Here is a 22,361-nt window from a genome sequence, read left to right on the forward strand (position 1 = left end):
ACCTCCGGATAACATTTCTGCTTACTTTCTTCCAGAGAGTCACAATTGCGCGCGGAAAAAGATGCGGCTTCCCTTAGCGTTTTGGACAGTTATCCTAATTAGAATATCACAGGTGAGTAATCATAAATAATTGCACATGTCTTGCGGGAATGGGTGTAGCTCCGCATCGCATTTGCACCTTGTTCTCGGCGACTGGAAAGTCAATTCTTTTCGGTGTCTGTTTCACTCTTCCGTCGTCGGCGGAATCACACACGGAGGAGTCATTTAAATTGATTGCAAGTGTCTCTCTTCATTTTGGGATTATGTCTCTGTTGCGCAAGAGACGCTGAACGGCCGCGAGTGATTGAAATTCCGTCGTCAGGCGCAATTGGGTCACTTCAACCTGCCTCTAGGTAAATGGGTCAAGCGTGAATCGCGTCAAACCACATGAGCGCGCGCACCAAACTCACTTCGGCCGCCTCGTCGGTGTGTGTGCACCGCATGATTGTCGAACACGAGATTCTCCTCTCACATGTGATGCACAGAATCTTGTCTTGCACGGCCTATTGGCCAACAGAGACCATCTGTGCCCGAGACAAAACATCCGGTTGGTACAGAAAGACAATTTTCCGCCTCTTCTCACACTATTTCGCCCATGATCGATGCACTTGATCACCTCGCGATGATCTGGGCGCCCGGGCGGGCTTTTCGGGCGCGTTGCCCGGGCGAGGAGAGTGCGCTGGTGTGGGTGCAGGAATGCCACATGATCGCCGTGGGAGAGAAAACAGAGGTGAGATGGGTGGCGATCAAGTGAAATTCCAAGGAAGTGAAAATTAATCATCCAATTCTCATGATTCCACGCACACTCGCGATCGCTCCCGACGGGCGTGTGTGAGTGCGGCGAGTAACGGAAACTTGACCGCTGACCAAGCCCTGCCACAGGGTGTCGAAAGCTCCGGCGAAAGCTCACCCTTAACCTCTCTGTCGATCCTCCGGGGATCGCATCGCCCACAGCTCGGCTCGCGATCAATGAAAGTCTCTTCAATGGATCACGTCAACACCCTGTAGCGTGGCTTGTGTGAATTAAAGAGCCGCGCACTCACCCAATTCTCAGTTCATTGAGAGAGGCCACAATGCCTCAAAGTGTATCTAAGGCGCAGACCTCGAAGATCGTGCAAGTTCAATAATCTACATCTGACGTATATAGAAAGAGAAATAAACGTGTGAGAAATTGGAGCTCGCGATGGTAACAAAAGTCCAATGGGAGTGAAAACGGGTGGGGGCAGAGCTAATGAGTTGTGGAGTCAAGAAACGCACGGGAGAAAAAAAGCCCAGATCAAAAGAGAAATGAAAAAGATGCTGAGGAGCAGAGTGAAGAAAATTCTTCAGCTGCGCGCAGTGAAAAACGTCCAAGAGTGCCGGAGAGTAAGTTAGTAGGTAAAGAATTTTAAATACCACTCCAAATGCATCGCGAGCGTGTGTGAGTGCGCCCAATGCGGAACAATGTCTTATGACGCGAAGATGTCTATGATCATCTCAAGAGACGTCTGCTGCACCGTCATCTCCATCGCACTCTCGCCCATTAACATGTACGCGCCTTTTGTGTGCTACAATTTCCCATTGTTGGACTTCTGCTGATGTCGGAGTCAATTGAATGCATTGCACGCCTTCCGTGACGCCAACGCGGGAAGCGCTGTCGAAGTTTCCATCAGGGGATGATAAGTGACAGACTTTGGGCGCTTATTTGGTTAGGAACATTTTTTTGCTTCCAGTGGAATTGAAGGCAATTCCTAAATCCAAAATGTCTTTTTTTTTGGGTATTTTTCCGATCATAACCTTAAAATATCACGAAGAGGCCTTTAAAGACTCAGAGTGAAAATCGTACGAAAATTGTTTAAAGTTAATATTTTCCAAGTTTAATTACTATTTTTGAGGTTCTGTTTGATCTTAGCTCAATGCGCAGAAAAGAATTATTATAGTTGCTTTTACGTAAAAAATTGAGAGATATCCAAAGAATCTGGATAATTTAGCAGCAAAAGAAGCACTCAGGGAAGGAATATTGTAAGTTTGAATACTTCCCAAGAAAACTGCTGAGGTGTACACCACTTCTGACTGTATTATCTTCCCCTTGGCCAGTTCAGAAGGTGTCAAATTCACCTACTTAAATTTTTCATAATTTCACAGAGCGCCGAAAATTGTAGATCTGAGACCGTGGATTTTTGAATTTATCCACCTCTTTTGGAGTGAATTTTCCTACTTGAGTAAATGCAGAATGCCGACATACAAAAAGCCTCTTCTTCAGTGACAAATATGCGGTTTGCAGAACAGTCTTCTCTGGTGCACACTTATCGCACACGCTTCTAAACAACAATAGTGGCGGCGGTGGAAAAAAGCTTACATTGTTCGTGCACGACCAGAGAGAAACGTCTTATCTGGATGTAAATCATTTCCTTGGACGCAGAATCAGTGGCAAAAAGTTCCTGCTTTGCTTTTTTCACACTAGCGAGTGAAGAGAGTTTATTGAAATTAAATGGTGATTTCCGCTGAATTGTCTCAAGCTTTCTGCTGATGGTGAGGAGCAGCAGAGAAGACGTTGTTGACTCAGTTTCAGTCACTTGAGTTTGTTTTGCCTTGACACACGCGTGAGTCCACGACAAAACACAGCTTGGCAACTTACACACATGCAATAGGGTCATGATTGACTTGAATGCTGGCTTCTCGCGCGGAGAATGCCTTCCTAAGCACACTCCGGATGGAGAGTGAAGCCGCGGCCGCAGTGCAGGAATGCATGAGGAAGATGGAATTAAAGAGAGGCATGTGAACATTCGAATACAATGTGGGTCACTAATGCCCGAGACAGCACCAGCTTCGCATGCGAAGAAACTGGCGCGCTGAGATTCTGGGATGTGCGCGCAGTGGATTGGATTTGTAGAAAGAGATCCACACTCTGGTATCGTGTGCATTGATCGTGGATCCGAAGGCGGAGTACTGGAGCAATTATTGCCTCGATGAGTGATCCATCATCGTGGTAATTGGCGGTGGAATGTGTTAACAAATAAATTTTTAATGGATTGCCTGAGACATGGAGGCGCCTGGTGCTTACATCGCAACCTCTGCGTCGCGCTATATATCAAAATCGCAGTCGCAAATTGGGTTCTGCGGCGTGGCGACGGAGGTGGAAAAAACTCATACCCTCCGGGCTGTTGGAATCGGGTTCATCGCCTACGCGACTGCTGGAGTCTTTCGGTTTTGGAGCGAATCTAATTTTGCGCAAGGGAGAGATAATATGGCTTAAATCTGTACACCACTTTGTGACACTTCCGCAGTTTCTGTGCAGATTCTGTAACATTTCAGATACTTTTGGGCGCCTTTAAAGGCATTTTCAATCGCTTTTTAGACGCTTTTAAGAGTTTCCATCAAATGCTTAGATTTCAAATTGTAAGACCTGATTTCTGACTTCATTTTCTAGTTTCGCCTTTGAAAAATGCTTAGAACAATTTTCGCCTAATTGTGACATAACCTAGAAAAGTAATAAAATTGATTTTTCTAAGCAAAATAGTTTAGAAAATGTCTCGTTTTATTGCAACAGAAGCTTTTTAAATGAAATTAGAAAAATTTTAACACTTCATTAAAGCTGTACACCACTTTTGGTCACAATATCTGCTCCTTGATTTTGCATACGCTTCTCTGCGAGATTGTTTGCTACAATTTCCATTCTCCCACTCTGTCTCGCGCCATGTTCTCAGACATTTTATTGAAAAGCGAGGGGTGAGATCGCTTCCAATTGTTGAAATTGCCACAGAGATTTCATTGAGCAGTGCTGGATTGATATGAAATGCCGAGTAAGAGGAGATCGCGAGACTCAAATCAAGCCATTATGAGAGACGCCGAGGAATGAAAGTCGCAGATAAAAAAAAGAAGTCGGGAGTGATTGGAGGAAGCGGTCAATTTAAATCATTTATCCAAAATTCCAATACAAATCGCACCGACACTGAAAGGCGACTGCTAAGAGGCGACTGTCGATAATGATGACTTGTTGCTGGTGCTTCTGGCACCGAAAGCATCTCGCGGAGTGTCCAATTCTGAATAAATACGAAGGTGAGAGAAAGAGCGGCACTGGAAGTGTTGGAAGGCGGCGGCGGAGAGGGAAAGGGGCAGAATTTATATTACCAACTTGGTACACTACTAACTGGTCTTGCAACATTATTTAACAAGTGTAAGAGGCCACAAAAATAATCATTTCTTCTTCATCATCTTCCACTTCAATATTCCATAACATGGTAAAATGTGGATTAGATAGATGCGTTTTGGTGCAAAAGAAAAACAACTCAGCCACGCATTCCAATTCCTAATGAATAAATTACATTGACAGTCGATACGGAGCAGAAGAGAAGTTAATGGTTCTCTCTCTCGCCTCGTCTACTCATGGAAATTCACTCTGCGGCCGCATGAAAAATTCATGCGAGTCAATCGAATTTCCCTGCGAGCCTTTCCCTTTTCTCACATTGATATAGAGAGGAATTCCATCCGACTCTTCCATGGTCATCAAATTGCATGATTTACCGCCAAATTATTTCGGACGCTCCGGAAATACATTCCAGTGTCAAGGTGTGCTGCGCAGCAGAAAAGTTGGTTAAAATTTCACATCACATTCCATCTCTACCACTCGCCGTCGTGATGATATAATGATGAGCAGCGAGGCTGAAGAAGCCATTCAGGTTTTCCCACTGAACCTCTTTAATGCGCGATGCGCCTATTTTCCGCCTAATCCGCTCAATTGCAGCCATAATGCACAATTTAGTGGTCTTAATCTGATTATATTGAGTACTTCTTCTGTGGTCTCATGATGAGAAGCAGGTGAGGAAGATGAGTGAGAGAATTCCATCATTTCTCTTCTTCGTTGTAACAATATTTATTGCGACAGTGTTACTTAATTCACACCGAATGAAGACTCTTTCCAGGATCTTTTCCACAAAATACTTCCTCGTCGATTCTCTCGAAAGTAAGAGTAAAAACACCCAAATTATGTCTTGAGAATATCATTGACATCATTATTGATTTCCGATTGACTGTTTTTTCGTATCTTTCTGCGCGCCTTTCTGAAATTCGAGTATTTTATTATTCCACATTCTCCTGATACTTCCTTTGACACGATCTGCCGCCACGATCACGCGAGTGACCAGAAACACATCGAGAGTGCAGTGAAAGATGATCTCTTGCTCAATGGGCGCATTCGCAAATTCTCTGTCAACCTTCCATCACTCTTTATCGCCTCATAACACTTTGACGCAAGACGAAAATGGCATTAAATTATTCCCAAGCCAAGCATCAATATCGCGGTATTTGGCGTAAAATGATAAAAAGAGGAACACCATTGGCTCTTCGCTGTGGTTGAAAAAATGTGCCAATTTTTTTCCACCTCAGCGGCTCAGCTCTTTAACTTGCATTTTTTCCCGCCATCATGAGCCCATGTACACTTCTTTCCGCGATTGGTGCCATATCTCGCCGATTTGGTGCCTCATCTCACTCTTGCACGCACGAAATTGCTCTTTAGAATTAACCTGTAGCCACTGGATGGCCTGCAAGATGCCTGTGTGAAGAGTTCTTGTGGCTCTCTTGCTCTTCCTTTTCGCCTTCGACGTTTTCACCGCTCGCGTATGTGTGTTTACATTCGCCAAAAAGAGCTGCCGATGAAGATATATGAAAGACAATTTACCACGCAGACCAATGCACACGATGTGTCAAGGTTCTGATGCTCAATTCATTGTCCACAAAGTCAATTTGACTATTCCAATCAATTACCACATATTTAGACTTCGCTTCGGCGTGAAAATTTTGGTGGAAAAGTTGCGCGATTTCTGTGTGTGGCGCAAAAACTTCGCAGCATCACAGCCTGGCCACATCGTTCGCATCGACGACGTGTGTGATCGTTTTGGTACTTTCTTAGGCGCACTCTCGTGCGATTTTGGCTTGAATGGCTGGAGAGGGAGAAGAGGCAAAAGAATTATTGTTCTTTCTCCCAGTGTTGAAAAATTTCACTGAACGAATCGCGAGCCACTTTGGCGGATCCAAAATTGCCACAAAATGACTTGCAATGAGTTGATGGCATGTAGCAAAATAATGCGAAGTCGTCCCAGGAATCAATGCCGCTCTGGTGCGCCTAAATATTGTGGCTGAGGCGGATGAATGGGAGGGCAGAATTGTGGTCAGTCAGCATTGCAAATAAATCCGCGTTCCAGAGGCCAAGATGAATTGGCCATTTACGGGCAAATTAGGGCTCCGGGACATGTTTAAATACTGCTCAAAATGGCATAATGCGTCAATCACGTAAATGGATATGGAGTGCCATCCGCAGAACTTCTCCATCGTGTCACTGCGCCAAGAATTTCCATTGATCGCGCGATGCAATCGCACAAATGTTGGAAATTCTTATCAACATCAAATGGAGATCGACTCGATGATCTTTCACACGACTTCTTGCACAACGAAATTGGAACAAAAGACTCTTTCTCTTCGGCTCGCAAATGAGGATTCATAATGAGGCAGCGAAAGAAATCTCTGTGGCGGACTATATAGATGAAAATATACATATTGTTAATAATCAATTGATCTTCGATTCTTTTAATCTCTTTCACTCTTGCGCACACGCGCGCAGATCTGTGTGTGTGTTTTGGAAGAGAAGCACCTGAGAAGACAGCTCGATGGCATGTGGAACTTACGCATTATGCTGTTTTATAACATCTCCACATGAGAATATGTGTGTGGCACTGAAACGATATTTGGGTCAGTTTTTTTCCTCCTTAGCCATGATCATCATCATCATCAATTCGCGGCTCTGTTTTGTCCGTCTGTCGATCATCTCTCTCTCACTCCGCGGAATTAACAGTATATTTTATACAAGCGCGGCTCTGCCAATGCTGTATATGTAAAAATCTATGCGCCGCACACAGCATCAAATGGCCAGCATAGGTGAAGGAGAAAGAAGAGCGCGAAGAAATGAGAGAATTTGGTCAGAAGGATCCGGAAATTGAGTTGACTCTGTTACAAATAAGTGCTAAATATTTTCTTTTTCGCTTCTTTCTCATCGCCCAGCACCTTTTTTTTACTCTCCTCAACTTCTTTCGCTGACGGTTGTTTTTTTTCTTCTTGTTTTTCGCTCACTGCACAGATTTTGGCCGGCGATGATGTCGAAGTGGTGAAGGCGGTTTCGCCAGATGAAGCACCAGAACGATCAGATGACCCAGATCAGGTGGCTCTGGAGACGGTGGACCAGGAGGGAGCACCCACACTTCACTTCTCGCACGGACCGCCGCCGCCCGGACCAAGTAAGACGCTCAGTAGGCAATAAGGCTCCTTTTCACCACTCAAATCCTTTCCAGGTGTGCCCAAACTGGCGTCTCTAGGACTCGGACAGCCCTTCGGACCGCCGCCGCCACCGCAATTGGCCTACCACGGACCGCCGCCACCATTGCCGAATCACGCCCACGATCTGGGGCAGGACAAGCTGTTTGCCCTGCCGCCAGTCAGCAATGATCTCTGGTCTGCGCCAGTGCCGGACATGCCGAAGATCGTCTCGTTGGATGTGAAGTGCGAGAAGGGCGGCATGAAAGTGTTCCTGCAGTTCGACAAACCCTTCTTCGGCATCGTCTTCTCCAAGGGACACTACAGCAACATCAACTGCGTCCACTTACCGGCGGGCCTGGGCAGGAGTTCGGCCACCTTCGACATTGGCATCCACGCGTGTGGAACGTCGGGAAACACCGAGAATGGATTGTACGGCTACGGCACGGAATCGGGGTCGGGCACGTATTTTGAGAACATAATCGTGATTCAGTACGATCCTCAGGTGCAGGAGGTGTGGGATCAGGCCAGAAAGCTGCGGTGCACGTGGCATGATCAGTACGAGAAGAGCGTGACCTTCAGGCCTTTCCCCGTGGATATGCTGGACGTGGTAAGGGCGGACTTTGCCGGGGACAATGTTGGGTGCTGGATGCAGATTCAGGTCGGCAAGGGTCCGTGGGCCTCAGAGGTCTCGGGTCTGGTGAAGATCGGACAGACAATGACGATGGTGCTGGCGATTAAGGATGATGACAGCAAATTCGACATGTTGGTAAGAAATTGCATGGCTCACGATGGCAAGAGAGCGCCCATTCAGCTGGTGGATCAGCGCGGATGCGTCACGAGGCCTAAATTGATGTCCAGATTCACGAAGATCAAGAACTTCGGAGCGTCCGCTTCCGTTCTCTCTTATGCTCACTTCCAAGCCTTCAAGTTCCCCGACTCGATGGAGGTTCACTTCCAGTGCACCATTCAGATTTGTCGCTACCAGTGCCCCGAACAGTGCTCAGATCCTCTCCTCGATGTCCACCACCTGTCCGCTGGGCCTGAACATCAGTACGGTCCTCCGCCACCGCTGCCACTCGACGCCTTCCTCCACGCCGCCCGGAAGCGCGATGACCGTCGCGTGGGCAGAATCACGCGTTCCACAGACCCGGAGAAGGAGGTGGGCCTCAATCGCATCATCAGAGTGGTGTCCTCCGGCGACCTCACCTTCCCGATCGACAGTCAGGCCAATGCCACGCAGCAAGAGACCATGGTGTTCCCCGCCCGCGACGACGGCCTGATTTGCATGACGACACCCGGCTTCGCCGCCACGCTCGTGGTGCTGCTGGGCATCCTCATTGTCTCCTGCCTCATGTCCGCCTTCCTGTGCGTCCGCCTCAGGCCTTTCTCCCTGGCGGCCGAGAAGGCGCGCACGGTGGCCTTTACCAATCCCAACATGACCGTCGTGGGCACCATCCAGCGAGTACCTGCTCCGTCCACGACGAAGAAGCGCTACTGCTTTTACACCTCCTCATCCTCGTGAGCCCAAGCCTGCTCCACTCCTCACCCACGACTGTCCCGCGCATGCAGATGAAGGAGAAATTGCATCATGTTAATATTTTGTACCTCATACGCCACAGATCATAGAGCGGACTTTACTATGTCTTATGTTTAAGAGCATATTTTGTTGTAATCTCCCATGACACTAACAAGGGTCCATATTTTAGAATGCCAACTCATCCACAATATCAGTCAAAGCCAGTAAAATATCGAGACAATCTTTTGGACAGTATTGACGAAAACATTCCGCTTAAATTTCTTTCTCACTTGCTTTCTTTCACGTTGAACTTATTGAAGTTATCGACACTCATCGATACGAATTACCGGCAATTTCCTTTTCAACACAATTTTAAAGGTAAAATAGTACTGATATGGACAAATTAGTTCTTGAACTGTCAATTTTAATTATTTTTCCTGTAAAATTGTGTATAAAAGAAAATTTCAAGTATTTCATGTCGATAAGTGTCGATAGGTTCAAGAGCAAAAAGAAGCAAATGGGATGAGGCGCTAAAATATGGATCAATGCCTCCATAGCGTATAAGAAGAAATGCAGCACCTCTAATCTTCGTCTCTTCCCAAAACAATCAACTACACTCACTGGATTCTTCTTCAGAACTTCCATCAAAGTATGAGACTGGCTCCACTATTTGTCGCTTATATTTGTCTATTATTTATTTATTTATTATTGTAATTAGATTGGATAGATCAGCTTCCATTCTTATCGTCTATCAGCAATTACAGTTGGGTAAAGCCCGCTGTACTTGTTTTATTTGTTTTTGTTATTCTCTAATTTTTTTGTATAATTTTGAGCAAATTTATCTAGTGTATTTTCAATTGAAAAATATAGAGAGAAATATCTAAAAAGTACCTAGAAATTAAAAATTTATTAGGAAGAATATTATGTTATGTTATTTATTGCGAAAAAAAAGAAGAGGAGGAATATTTATTTAATTGTAATTAATGTATTAAAATAACAAAAGAGAAAAATTACCGGGTAGAAAACGCCAAGTTGTTCATCTTAATTTATTATTATATTTATATACACGTTAACAGCAAGGTAGAGATTAATCATTAAGCATGATTTTCCAGGTTGGAATAAATTCCTCGATCTTTGGAAATGTAATTTATTAGGCTATGGAAAATCACGCAGCGTAGCTATTAATTGTACCTGTAGCATTTAGAAGTGTCTCAGAGTGGCCAAATAGAGGTGTTGAGAGTGGCAAAAGTCCGCCGACAGTGTCCACTTGGAGACACTGCATATTATTGTTAGATGAGTATCTTCTAATTTATCGGAAATAAGACAAATAATATCATTTCTCACGAGAACATGATGGTAATGGTTTGGGTCGCCATATAATTATATATCTTACTTGTAGCTTCGTAGTCAATACAGTGAAAGATTAATCCTAAGAGTTTGGAAGGAGCAAAAAGGTCCAAAAGGCACATGAATCAGTCAAAATTGCCTCCATTGGGATGTTTTCGGGTCAAAATTAGTGGTTGAAAAATCACGCCAATGGCAAAAGTAAGGAATGTATGATAGAGCATAAGAATATTTATATTGTATGATGAATTGTCTGTCAAATGATGAATGAAGTGAATAAATAGAGTAAATTAATAGTCCTGGAAGGCCAATTTAATCTCGCTCTCCGAAATCTTCGTGGACAACGCTGGCAGTGGAGGCGCCGAGTGAAACACGAGTGAAACACAAATGGATTTCCTTCTTACAATTCCTACGTTTTTTTCTCAATCTCTCTCATTTCATCTCTTCAATATTATTCTACACAATGATTTTACATAAAAATTACATCATTAATGAATATCTTATGTGTATGGGTGTGTCAGTGTGTGTGTGTGTGTGTGGCGTGTGTGAATGCGCTTGTGAAGGAAGTGGCAGAGAAGAGAGTCAACTGAAAGACAAGATGTCACTATTTGTTCAAGCAATTGATACAATTGTTTGCCAAATATTTGCCGCAGTGCAAACAAGCTGTGGCAAATATTGGCTCAACGTATCGATTACTCGAACAAATACAGCATAAATAAGAGTGTTTTTTGCATAAGTCAAGAACAAAATAAATTAAATATAGAGCACAAAAAATCCTTAAAGGACAAATTAACTTAGTGAGTAATAAATTAGAGTTTCGACAATTCAGCTCCTTCGAGCTGTCATTCATACAGAATTCCTCGAAGAACTCCCTCTGATTTGTTTGGCTTCTTAAGACTCAAAATAGAGAATTATTCATATGAAAAGTGGAACAAAACGAAGCGACATGGCAAAACATTTACTGGAAAAATCAAGGGAATCGAGAATGTTTCTACAGATTTTATTTTTTGAGGGTAGAAAATTTGCTCAATGAACGCTAAAAACGGACTTCTTCCTCAAATTAGGAGGTCTGCTCGCCTCGGTAAGTTGCAAAATTAGCCAGAATCTATCTAATTTCAAGTCCTTTTCCCTATTTCGTGATATAATTTCAAGCTTTTCTTAAACCAAACCTTTTTTCTCACAACATTAAAATCTTTCTAAAAATTTAGGTTTATGTATATTTTTCCAAATCTGGGAAGACTTGAAATCATGCAAAAAATGTTCTCCATTTAAAATCAAGACGAAGATCTTCGTTAATTGGTTTTAAATATGATTGTTCTTGGATAAATTCCGAAATTGACTAAATTCTAGCCTGGCTTTTCCTTAATGTTGATTCCTGATTTGTTTTCTTTTGTAGCTGCTCGGAAAGCGTCGTGTCCCATTTGTCTGGAACCCATATATGATACGATAAGACTACTCTGTAAACATGAATACTGCAGAGATTGCCTCAGAATGTACGTCAAACATCTTCAGTTCGAGAGGTATTTGGGAACGGGAAGCAGCAAGTACTGGAAGTATCACGTCTGCTGCCCAATTTGCCGCCAAAAATCATTCTGTATGATTCTGGAAATGCCGCGCATCCTTAAATTTTCACCCCCCAGGGAAATTGACATTGATTCGCTGTAACTATTGAATGTTTTGCACATAAAATCTCGGGTGATTGGTAAGATTTTGCGTTGAACCACATCGCTTCGTCGAATTTCACCTCCATTGTCAAGTCACTGCATATATATTCGTTTTAGTCGCACAAAAAAAACCCTCCCAGTGAATAGCACCAAGTCTCTGATGATTACAAAAAAAAATTAAATAAGAATTTCTAAAAACGTACATAAAATTATTGCAAATATGCCCGAAAATTCTTTCACTTCTATACAAGGAAGAGAAGGAGTGAAGGTGAGGCGAAGTGGCGACAGGTTGCTGAGGATTGTGCTGGTCGGCGAAAGAGAGAACGTGTGCTGGAGGCGGAAATTCACTGCGCCACGGATTGCCTCGTGTGATGTTGTCGCATTCGGGCCAGTCGCAGCGTCATCCAGGAGGCGAAGGTGTTGGTGGCCAGAGGGATGCTCGCGCCGTTCTGCTTTTGCTGCGCCAGGGCCTCACGCTGCAGTTGATATCGGTAGAGCAGGGAGCCCGCCACCAGGGCGGACACTATCGCCGCGGACGTGACGAGGATGAAGAGGACACTGAAGCCCGGCACGGGCATGCAGATGCCATACACCACCTCCTCGGTGATCTTCCCCTGGAACACGGTAACGGCCTCTTGCCTGGCGTCCGGACTGAAGGCCAGATCCGCCTCCGAGATCACATCGTAGATCCCGCTCACGCCCACATCGGCGCTCCTCGCCTTGCGGTCCGACACCACCACGGAGCGCTTCCGCCTGGGCGTCCGATAGCTGCCCGACTCGCCGGGATGCCTCACCGGCCGCTCCTGGCTGCCCTCGAGGGATCTCGGGCCCGCCACGGCGGGCTTGCCCATGCGATTCTGCGCCACTGTGGCTTCGAAATACCGCGGGCCGTGCGGGAACTTGTCGTCGCCCTCCTTCACGCCGCTCACGTTGGGCCCGCGCTTCTTCATGTCTGCCTTGTGATCGCGGAAGAGCTTGTTCAGCTCCTCCAGCTCTCCGCTGTGTTGGTGGTGCAGCGGCGGCGCCTTCTCCCGCGGCGGATGCTGCTTCAGGTGTGCCGCGTGCTGGGCATCGCTTCCGTGGTGAATGATGTCGTCGTAGTAAACGTCATTGTCTCCGCCAGAGTCCTCGTCGTCTGGCATCTCGTGCATCATGTTGATCTCATTCGTGTTGGCCGCGCTGTGTCCATCCTCGGCGATCACGTCTTTTCTCTCGTGAATATTGCCAGTCACCTGAACAGAACCACTCATTATCCATCTGTGGAACGTCTTCACAACGTCAATTTACCTGGCAATGGTCCAGACATCCGTGTCGGCAGATCTCCACCTTGCACTTGATGTGAACACTGAGAGCGTCGGGGAACTTGAAGGCGTGGAAGAAGGCGTACGTGATGACCGTGGCTCTCTCGTCCGGCGCCCTGGCTTTGAGGAACCGCGAAATCATCTTGGGCCTGAGAACGCATCCGTACTCATCCGATAGCTTGATAATGTGACCCGCTCCGTCGGACGCCAGGCAAGATTTGACTCGCATATCGAATTCACCTGCGAAAGAGATGACAAATCACGTCAATGCCAGACACCCGGAACAGTGGGAGCATGTTTACGCGCTCCCCATTCAGTCAGATACAATGAGACAAGTTACGTGAAGCATGAATTGGGCACGAGCCACCTCGAGTATGACGAGGCGCCGCGTGAGGCCCCCGAATTTTCTGAATGGATGCAATTTGTTGTGGGTGAAATATTGTCGAAATTCTGTGGGCTTCACAACAAGCTTCTAGAGGGAATTTGTATGCAATGTTTGTGGCACATTGTTATGCTAATCAGACAGAATGAATGAATTGCTGGTAAGTGGCAAATTACAAGTGTGTGCATTGCTCGATTTGCTCTTTGAGATAAATTCCTCGCAAGCGACGAAACACCGTCAACGCAAGAAGAGAAGAATAAACCTCTGAAGTACATGAGTACTTGGATTCTTTTGCTTTTGTGCCACCCAAAGAACTATAAAATAAAGTTTAAGAGAATGCTCACTAAATGTGTTGAGAAAAGCGCTTTTATCTGCTCATATCTGAGCAGTAATTCGCCGGAAGAAATGGAAAAAATGATCAAAATTGTGCTCTGAGGAAGCGATAAATCTGCTCAATATTGTGGTCAAATATGAGCATGTTTTAGTTCCTCCATCGTCTCGCGTGATCGTTTCTTAGCACTTTTTAGCGAAAATACCTGCTTTTCTTTTGGGTTCGCTGAGTTGAAACCATGCAGAATTTACTATCTGGTATTCTTCTCAGTGATTGAAATTTACCTCAATTCTTCATAAATCTCTCTTCAGTCTTTGGACTTTGCTTTAAGTTAATTCTTCTTAATCAATTACACTACTTGTGATTCGCAAGAGGCAACCCAAGTGGCTGTTCACGATGTGGGACCGCATTGAAATCTGGGTAGGATCTACTTGTATACATTGTACGTCGTGTAAATAAGGTTTCCCTTATCTCTGTCGCGCAATGCTTTCCGCGGCGAGGCTGTCGGAAGGCCAGTAATGGCTTTCTGCATGTTTCGCTTCGATAAACTCCCTGTGGTACACACGAGAATCAATTGTGCCATATATTAGGCGAAGTCCGCATGAATGGAAAGTCGTGCCTTCTAATGTGGAACCCCTGTTCTGGTGTGTGTGACAAATGAGGATTAGTCATTTCTGCAGTGGGGCTTCACTTATTTTCAGTATCACTCTCCATGCCGTGGCACACCTTCGTGGGCCCTCTTCTCATGCAGATGACAATCTCAAGTGGATGAGAATTTACTGTCCGCGCTCCATGGCGGATGAGACAGCACAATGAGGGAATTACATTCACAAATTATCGTGTTCGCGTTCAAGTACTGCACGATGGGCAATAACTTGTCCCACACGCGACAAGTCGCTGAAGAAGACATTCGCCCGGGCGAGTTATTACCTCGGTAGTCATTGATAGCCACGACGAGTGTCAGGGTGGAGCCGAGCGGGACGATTCCGCTCACGGGCGACGCCCAGGGTCCTTTGCCCTGCTGAATCTCCATCCAGCAGTCCACGTTGTCACCGCGGAAGTCCAGCTGGATCACGTCCAGGTCCGCGATCACCATTGGCGGCTTCGAGGCGGTCTTCTCGTAGTCGTTGAACCACTCGCACCGGAGCCTCTTCGCCTCGTCCCACACCTCCAAGAGGTCCTTGTCGTACTGGACCACAACCTGTGGAAGATACATTGCGTGAGGGAATATATTTATCCGCCGGATTCGCACGTGAGACTCACTGTGTTCTCGTAGAACTGCCCATTGAGATCAGGCTTCGTGCCACACCGAGCGTAGGCTATCCGGAAGGAGAAGAATGTCTTGCCGGTGGAAGGAGGAACGTAGACGCATCGCGGGTCGCTGTGCTGCCCTTTGGAGCTCACGATGCCCTCGAAGGGCTGCGAGAAGGACAGGTGGACATCCATGTGATCCTTGCCGCACATCACCTCCAGCGACACAATGTTGGGCATCCCGTCCGGTCGCTCCAGGGGCCATATTTCATTTCCGGCTAACACTAGTCTTATCTGATGGCCATCGATGAGAAGTGGAAGCGCGAGAATGAAAAAGGGAAGAGTGAAGAGGTTAATTAATTAGGCGACTTGTGTAATATTCCTGATTCTCGTGAGAAAACACTGTGTGATAAGCCTCTCTTCTCGCCATGTTTTGTGCTTAATCAGATTCACATCTCGCTGGGATGCTGGGAAATGCGAGCCGCAGCGTGTCGAGAGGTGGAGTGTTTTATCTCATTTTCAAAAACAATTTTTTCAATTAAGTAACCATAATTAAATTTAATGAAATTACCACGAATACAGCCAGAGATTAATCTCATCCGCCACTTTTGCACGTCTCACCTGGTCATTTTAGCCCCAAAATCATCCTGCCAATGACCATTATGGTGTGGCACCGAATCAAAGGGGAGATATTACAGTCAGAAGTGGTGTACAAATCAGCGGAAGTCTTGAGAAGTATACAAACACATAATGTTCCTTCTCTGAGTGCTTTTTTTTACTGCCAAATTAAACCGATTGTGTTAACTGTCTATACAAATTTTACGTGTAGGAAGTGTTAGAATATGATGTACAGATTTAAGGCATTTTGTCTTCCCCTTGCACCGAACACACTTGCCGAGGCTCTTATCGATGGCCGCATCCAAGAGAAGGCAAGATGCAAAATCACCGCCGAAATTTTCACCTTACAAGAATTATAGGTGCTTGCGATGCAATAAATTTCATGTTTATTGCCCAGCGCACCTTGGCTAAAACCGCTGTCTGTGTGTTATTTTATTAATCTTTAATGCCTTCCTCTGGACGTTCTCTCTCTCTCTCTCTCACACACACTCATATCATCTCCCGACTGGCGGTTTATTGTTAGGCCCCATCAAGAGATATGAGAAATTTGGCATCATCATGTCTTGTTCTTTCAACTCTCATCATTTTCCCTCATTTCGCAGCAAATTCTGGACTGGGCCATTTGCAAAATTTCACATGCGATGCCCCCGAGTGAATGACGAAAGAGATCACTATCTTTGATCGCTGGACATGAGGCAGAGAGATGTTTGGACTGGCCGTGAATCGAATCCGTTACTGTGCGCGATGATTAGGCGATCGCGTGGCGAAGATGCTCCTTCAGTCTCAATTTCTTTCTGGGAAAAGCCATGTACACTTCTCATGATATGATGACTCTCTGAGGCTGTAATTAAAAACGGTTCCGCGGATCGGGGCGCAGAAGTGCCTCGATGAGTCAATTAGTTCACCTCAATTGAGGAAAATCAAGCAGGTGCACGTGTTCGAGTGCAAACTTATCGGTTAATTTGCTTCCTATTCACCGATAAATTTGTATTTCGTCAGTTAGTTTTCATCGCCGCGAGAATTCTTGCTTTTGGAGGTGTTGATGAGGATTTCACCGCGAGCATGTGTGGAAATTCCTGGCAGATGAATCAACAGAGCGCAATTGGCGCTCAATTTCTTTCTCTCTCACCACAACACCACCGAAGAAGGTTAATTGCATGTGAGGCACTATCGCGATCGCGGGTGGTGAGTCGGCGGCCAGAATCGCCGACCATAGATCAACAGGTGAAACTTCCACAATTCACCAATTGCGCATCCAATTAGACAATGCCAGAAGATTTTGTGCTATTTTTGTCGATCCAATCACAACACTTTTATACTGTGCAGCATCGCGAGTCACTGTTATTATGAAATTAACGGAATTTGGCTCCACTTTGCGCACTTTTTCTCCGTGAAGAGCAAAAACGAAAAAATGCCAACTATTTCCTCAGCATGCGCGAAAAGTCCACCGAAAGACCCCAACTTTGCCAGCACTTTTCCCCAGCAGTGTTTGCTCATGAGATCGGGGCAAATTGCCATTGAAGTCATTGAATTGCGCGATGGCAAATTCCCCTGTGCTTCCCTCAGGGTGAATCGTGTGTTCCAGGCTACGTCGAGAGAAGGTGTTCATCCTTCTCAGTATTTTTCTCTTCTCGGCCGCTGCCGTGGCCAAATTACCGTGAAGGAGAAAAGAAGTGAAAGAGATTCATTTAAGTAATTTCGTGATATTTGTCTTTCGCCTGCATCGGCGGGAAGTGCATTTATTGAAACAAGCAATAATTGTGCCTCCAGTTATTGCAAGCTTGAAGTGGAGGCCGATCAGTTTCTGGCGGCGGCGCGAGATTAATATTCTAACATTAAATAAATCATATTAGCAAAAATTTCTCGTTGAATGGATCAATTCCCACTAAAACTGAGGAATGTTAATTGTTTAAAATAATCTTTGCTACTCTGAGTCACATATGTTAAGTTTAAGAAGGCGATTGTGTAAACAAAATTCACCACGTGTATTAAAAATTCACCACTTGTGTTATTTGTAATTCTGGTTTACACGTGTTAAACCATTTTGTACCACCTGAATGTGTTATTTTAATAAGACCTTCGGAGGTTGTCCTAATGGATATGTTAAAAAAGCAATATGACAGATTTATCAAACATCAGCCAAACTTTTACATCTCTAATGTTTAACATTTGTGAGTTCTACCATTTCTTTTATTCTCTGTATTTCCCAGAAGGTCAGACGGAGCTTTCAATTACAAAATACGGCCGCGTGTTTCTGCCCGGCGCACACGCTCCAAAATTTATTCATTCTCTCCCAACTCGCTGGCATTATTGGAGCAATTTTTTCCCGCGGTGCTGCGCGGATTACCAGCTGAAGAGGTGGGAAAAATTCCATGTTAATCCCCATGAGATGGGATTTCATTTATCGACTTGAGACAATAAATCAATTGGCAGCGTGAGTATGAAAAATGCAGTTTGTGATTTTCAGGTTGGCAAATTGGCAGTTCAAAAGTGGAAAATCGATTTTTAATGATGGCCTCTGTTGAGTGCATTTTCTCCTTCTCTCTCAATCACTTCAATTACCGTCACAGATACAATCATCATTGTGTTGTCTCTCCGCGAGCCTCGCTTTGTAATTTGGCTCATTTCCGAATAATATCGCTCGCATTTCCGCGCATCCTCCGCACGGCGGCCGCGGCGCACCTGACTGAAGATGGTGCTTTCTTGGGTGGAAATTTGTGTGTTAATTGAATTCTAGGTTACCGCTTTTTGTTCCACTAAAAAAAGCAGAAGCAGCTAGAAGAGCTGTCTGTGTGTGAGGCGCAGCATTTCATTTCGCTAATCAATTCAATGGGAGTAACTGCACCAATTGTTCTTGGATGTTCAACACTGAGATTTCGTGCAGAGCTCGGATTGCGCATCTTGTTCTACTCCATCACGGCTGGGTTGAACACAGTTTTTGGCGCGAACTGTCGAGCGGGCGACACGTGTTCGGCGATCGCGTTTCTTCTTCTCGATCATCCTCAATTGGCCAGAAAATCAGTGATTGTAACAATGTATGGGAGAATTGGTTAACATTGAGAGAAAAGTAACTTCCGAGTTATTTGCGCTCTGGAAACCTGAATGCCCCTTTGACTGCACTCGTGGATCATGCAACAAACTAATTATCTTACTTCTTATTATGGCTATTAATCACCACATTGATTGCACTTATGGCATCACCACACATACCATTTAATGGTCTCATCAAATCAGTGAAATGTGATCTCAATGCATAAGAGGCTCAAATGCATAAATCAATGTCGCGGAAATTGAGATGGAAGCGTGGAGAAAAATTGAAGGAACACTCAGAGAAATAATGTTTTCTTGAACACGGAAATGAGTATTCTTGAAATCAGTTACCAAGAAAAGGTCTTGAAATTAGCCTGAGTCTACCTAATTTTGAGTCCTTTTCGGTAAATTATAGTTTTCGTTAAACTAATTAGAATTTGTCATACATTTAAGAAAAAAGAGATTTCTTCATCAAATTAAAATAGTTTTTTACTGAATAAGAATAAAATTTACTAATTACTATTAATGCCGAAATCGACTAAATTCTAGCCCGATTTTCCCTCAGTGTAAAAAGAGCCATTGTGGCATGAAAGAAAAACAAGAGCGTGCCTCAACATCAAAAGACGAAGATTAATTTCCGACTTTTAACATCGCCAAACATTTTTCTCTGTCTCCCACATGTTACACGTCGCCTCCCCGGGTGATGGATCACCGAAGGGGAGACGCCGGGCGAAAATGAGACTCTCCGCCATGGATATGCTGAGAAATTGGGTCACTGGGAAGCAGAAAAGCGAGCACGGATTTGTGCAATAGTTCGATGGTAATTGCATTGTTGTACACGTGAAAAAACGTGTCTAATTACTCATGTTTTGCGACGCTCTCGGGCAGTGTTTTCCCTCGCGAAATTTCCACTGCAAATGCTATTCGGAGCGCCAACTGTTCAGTGGCCATGGCAAGAGAGCAATATTCACTATACAAGGAGGAATCAATTGTGTGTACTGTAAAATTTGCGGTTTGTATAATTAAATATCGTTGCTCGTGAATTTGCTATTTTTACCAAATGAGAGAGAGAGAGAGGGAATTGTCCGGAAGATAAATTGCGAGCGTTTGGCTGGCTTTTTGCTGGGATATCGCTGCCCTCCCTGAACACCCATGGACAAATAGTGTCTGGGTGCTAATGAAAATGACCATTTAATTTTGCAGACTGCTCAAGAGAGATTAATTGCCATCTCACATTGGGCATTTATCTCGCGTGGCGACCGAATGGGAGCATCGAGAGACAGATCCAGTGGCGCGATTGCAGATTGAGATACTTACTGTACATTGCAGGATTAGAAAGATGAGGCTAAGGTCCCACAGTCTTGTAGGACCCTTCACTGCGCTCCACATTCTGGAGCACCAACGTGGCCTGAAAGTGTAAGCAGAAAATCACATTAGTGCATATGTGGCGGAGTCGCGACGGAAACTGTGACAAATGCGAACGAAAGACTTGAGTGCGCCAAACGACGAACCCGAAAACTCTCTCGTCCGCAGCGCGCATTGCGTGATGTAAGTCTGTCTAACCACACGATTATGGGCAGTTTAATCAAGTAGAGCATGAAATTGTACACCTACAATCATTTCTATGCCACTCTTGTGAGCCACAGAGTGAAAAAACACACTCGCGAGATCGAGAGGCAATTGAGTGAAAGAAATAAACCACGAACTTGAGCTTGAGATGGAAAGAGGAAGTTTTTATTTCACAAGAGGTAATTTATTGTCATAATTATCAGAGGCATTGACCATATTTGTAGGACATATTTTCTCCCTTTTACAGTACTTCTTGCAGTGCCAAGAATAATTGACTCATTTTCCACTCAATTCTCGCTCCATTGCCAGTAAACATAGAGCAAGCGAAGGAGGAGAGAAAAAATTAGTGAATGAATTTTACTTTCTATCAATCTTCTTTTTGCCTTCCAGCCCAATCTCAGCTCATGCTCGTACTGTGCATGAAAATTCTTTAGTCAGTGACATCGACACAGTTTCGCCTGTGCGAAGACGCACATATGAATGTATGCTAAAGAAGATTTAAAATTGTCATAACTGTTTTTCCTCTGTTCAACTCAAAAGATGCCACATAATACAATTCAGCACAAGACGGCGGGTTTTTTCTTCTTTCCTCCTCTTAAAGCATGTAAGAGATTTTCACAGCGAACAAGGTGAAGAGTGAAAAAATCTAGCGCGATTTGCATATGGCAGAAAGAAAAGCATCCGAGAGGGAAAAAGCATCCGCTTCAGATGCTCCCGCAGCAGGATGAGCCGCCGTTCTGCACTGAGAAAAATACATGGCAATTTTTCCCATATGAGCTTTTTAGGGAGGCGACTGTATGATAATTATTCAATACGGAAAAATTAAATAAATTTTACAGATTTGTTAAAAAAGCCTTTTATCGTTGGAAATGATTTTTTTAACTTTAATAGCAAATTCTGTGATTTTATTTTGTAATTTTTCCTAAAAGTCCGTTCACAGATTTTTGAAAAAAACTTTATAAAATATATTTTAGGATTTCGTAGCCGTATTTTCCTATAATTTTCAGTTTTTCCAGTGTATATTCTTTTTCTGCTAATGCCCGAGCCGATCCACCCGTTGTTCGTCTTCTCTTCAAAATGCTAAATTTCACACTGTGATACCGAAGTTATGTTTCTGTCTTCCCATCAAGGAATTTTTCCCAACCACTGCACCGCAAGTCGGCCGGAATCCAGAGGAGTGGAAGTCTCTCTGTCGGCCGCATCATTATGCTAAAGAGTCTATGCGATTCTGAAATATTTCTTAATTGATGCCACGCCGCAGAAACACAGCCAGCGAGAACGTTCGACTCCCATCATGTTAATTGCAACCCAACGCCGAGACCCTGTGAGAATCTCTCGAAAGTCCCTCCTGAGCAAGTGAATAGAGACAATCTCGTCATTCTAATTAACACACTCCATCACTCCTTGACATCCCGATGCCATTTTCGGGGGCCCTCTTCCCATGAACATCCCACTCCAATTGACCTTGAGTCACTCCGGGTAATTGTTCCTGTCAGACCGCGAGACTTCCGTTGGCGACTCCGCTGGATTACAATGTGGTGGCATTTAATTGCCATTCCTCCTGTCGCACTCCTCCATCCGCATACATTCACTTGGCGCGGCGCGGATTCTGACCGAGTGGCCATAAATCACCCCGACAAAGTTTCAAGACATCGCCAGTGACTTGCCAATTATTGCAACTTAGCCGGGAGAAAATCGGATATTGCTCCGCGCCTAAGACAACCAGTTTCGTTCGTGAACCCACCAAATGATCTTCTCACCTCTGCGCGCCACACACGATCCGCCACATCGGACGTGTGCATTGATTAATTTTATTGTTCTGTCTCTGCATTGGCAATAGAGGAGGCATGAGATGCCCATAAGAGGTGCAGAAGTGCAGTTTTTCGCCTCTGCTGACCCAAATGCATAATGAGATGCTTGGAAAAAGTGCTTTATCAACACCTCTCGAGATCCGCAAGAGAACACAAGGTGACAATCGTGATAAGAGGGCCTTTTTCGACATCATTTCCCCGCTGATGAGCACGTGCACAGC

General features: G+C 44.8%; 2 protein-coding genes across 2 annotated transcripts; one reads left to right on the plus strand and one right to left on the minus strand.

The window, feature by feature from the left end:
- The first annotated feature begins 61 nt into the window (after positions 1–61).
- On the plus strand, positions 62–11,808 carry LOC132262396 (uncharacterized). The gene is given in 3 exon segments (XM_059761668.1): positions 62–112; positions 7,148–8,785; positions 11,662–11,808. Coding segments are annotated over 3 exon segments (1,836 nt in total).
- A 346-nt stretch (positions 11,809–12,154) lies between these two features.
- LOC132262397 (uncharacterized) lies at positions 12,155–20,149 on the minus strand. Its single transcript, XM_059761669.1, has 5 exons — positions 20,078–20,149; positions 15,125–15,406; positions 14,792–15,062; positions 13,135–13,388; positions 12,155–13,079 (listed from the first exon to the last, which is right to left on the minus strand). The coding sequence occupies exons 1-5, from the start codon at positions 20,147–20,149 to the stop codon at positions 12,192–12,194; spliced, it is 1,767 nt and encodes a 588-aa protein (XP_059617652.1). The 3' UTR covers positions 12,155–12,191.
- Between the last annotated feature and the right edge of the window lie 2,212 nt (positions 20,150–22,361).

Source organism: Phlebotomus argentipes, unplaced genomic scaffold (assembly GCF_947086385.1).
Source record: "Phlebotomus argentipes unplaced genomic scaffold, Phlebotomus argentipes genome assembly contig_15, whole genome shotgun sequence".
Taxonomy (NCBI): Eukaryota; Metazoa; Arthropoda; class Insecta; order Diptera; family Psychodidae; genus Phlebotomus; species Phlebotomus argentipes.

Coding starts and splice junctions, on each gene's coding strand:
- LOC132262397 (XM_059761669.1), bottom strand. CDS start 20,149: ATGTGGAGCGCAGTGAAGGGTCCTACAAGACTGTGGGACCTTAGCCTC. Junction 15,407..20,077: donor TTCTAATCCTGCAATGTACA/GTAAGTATCTCA, acceptor GATGGCCATCAG/ATAAGACTAGTGTTAGCCGG. Junction 15,063..15,124: donor GGCAGTTCTACGAGAACACA/GTGAGTCTCACG, acceptor TATCTTCCACAG/GTTGTGGTCCAGTACGACAA.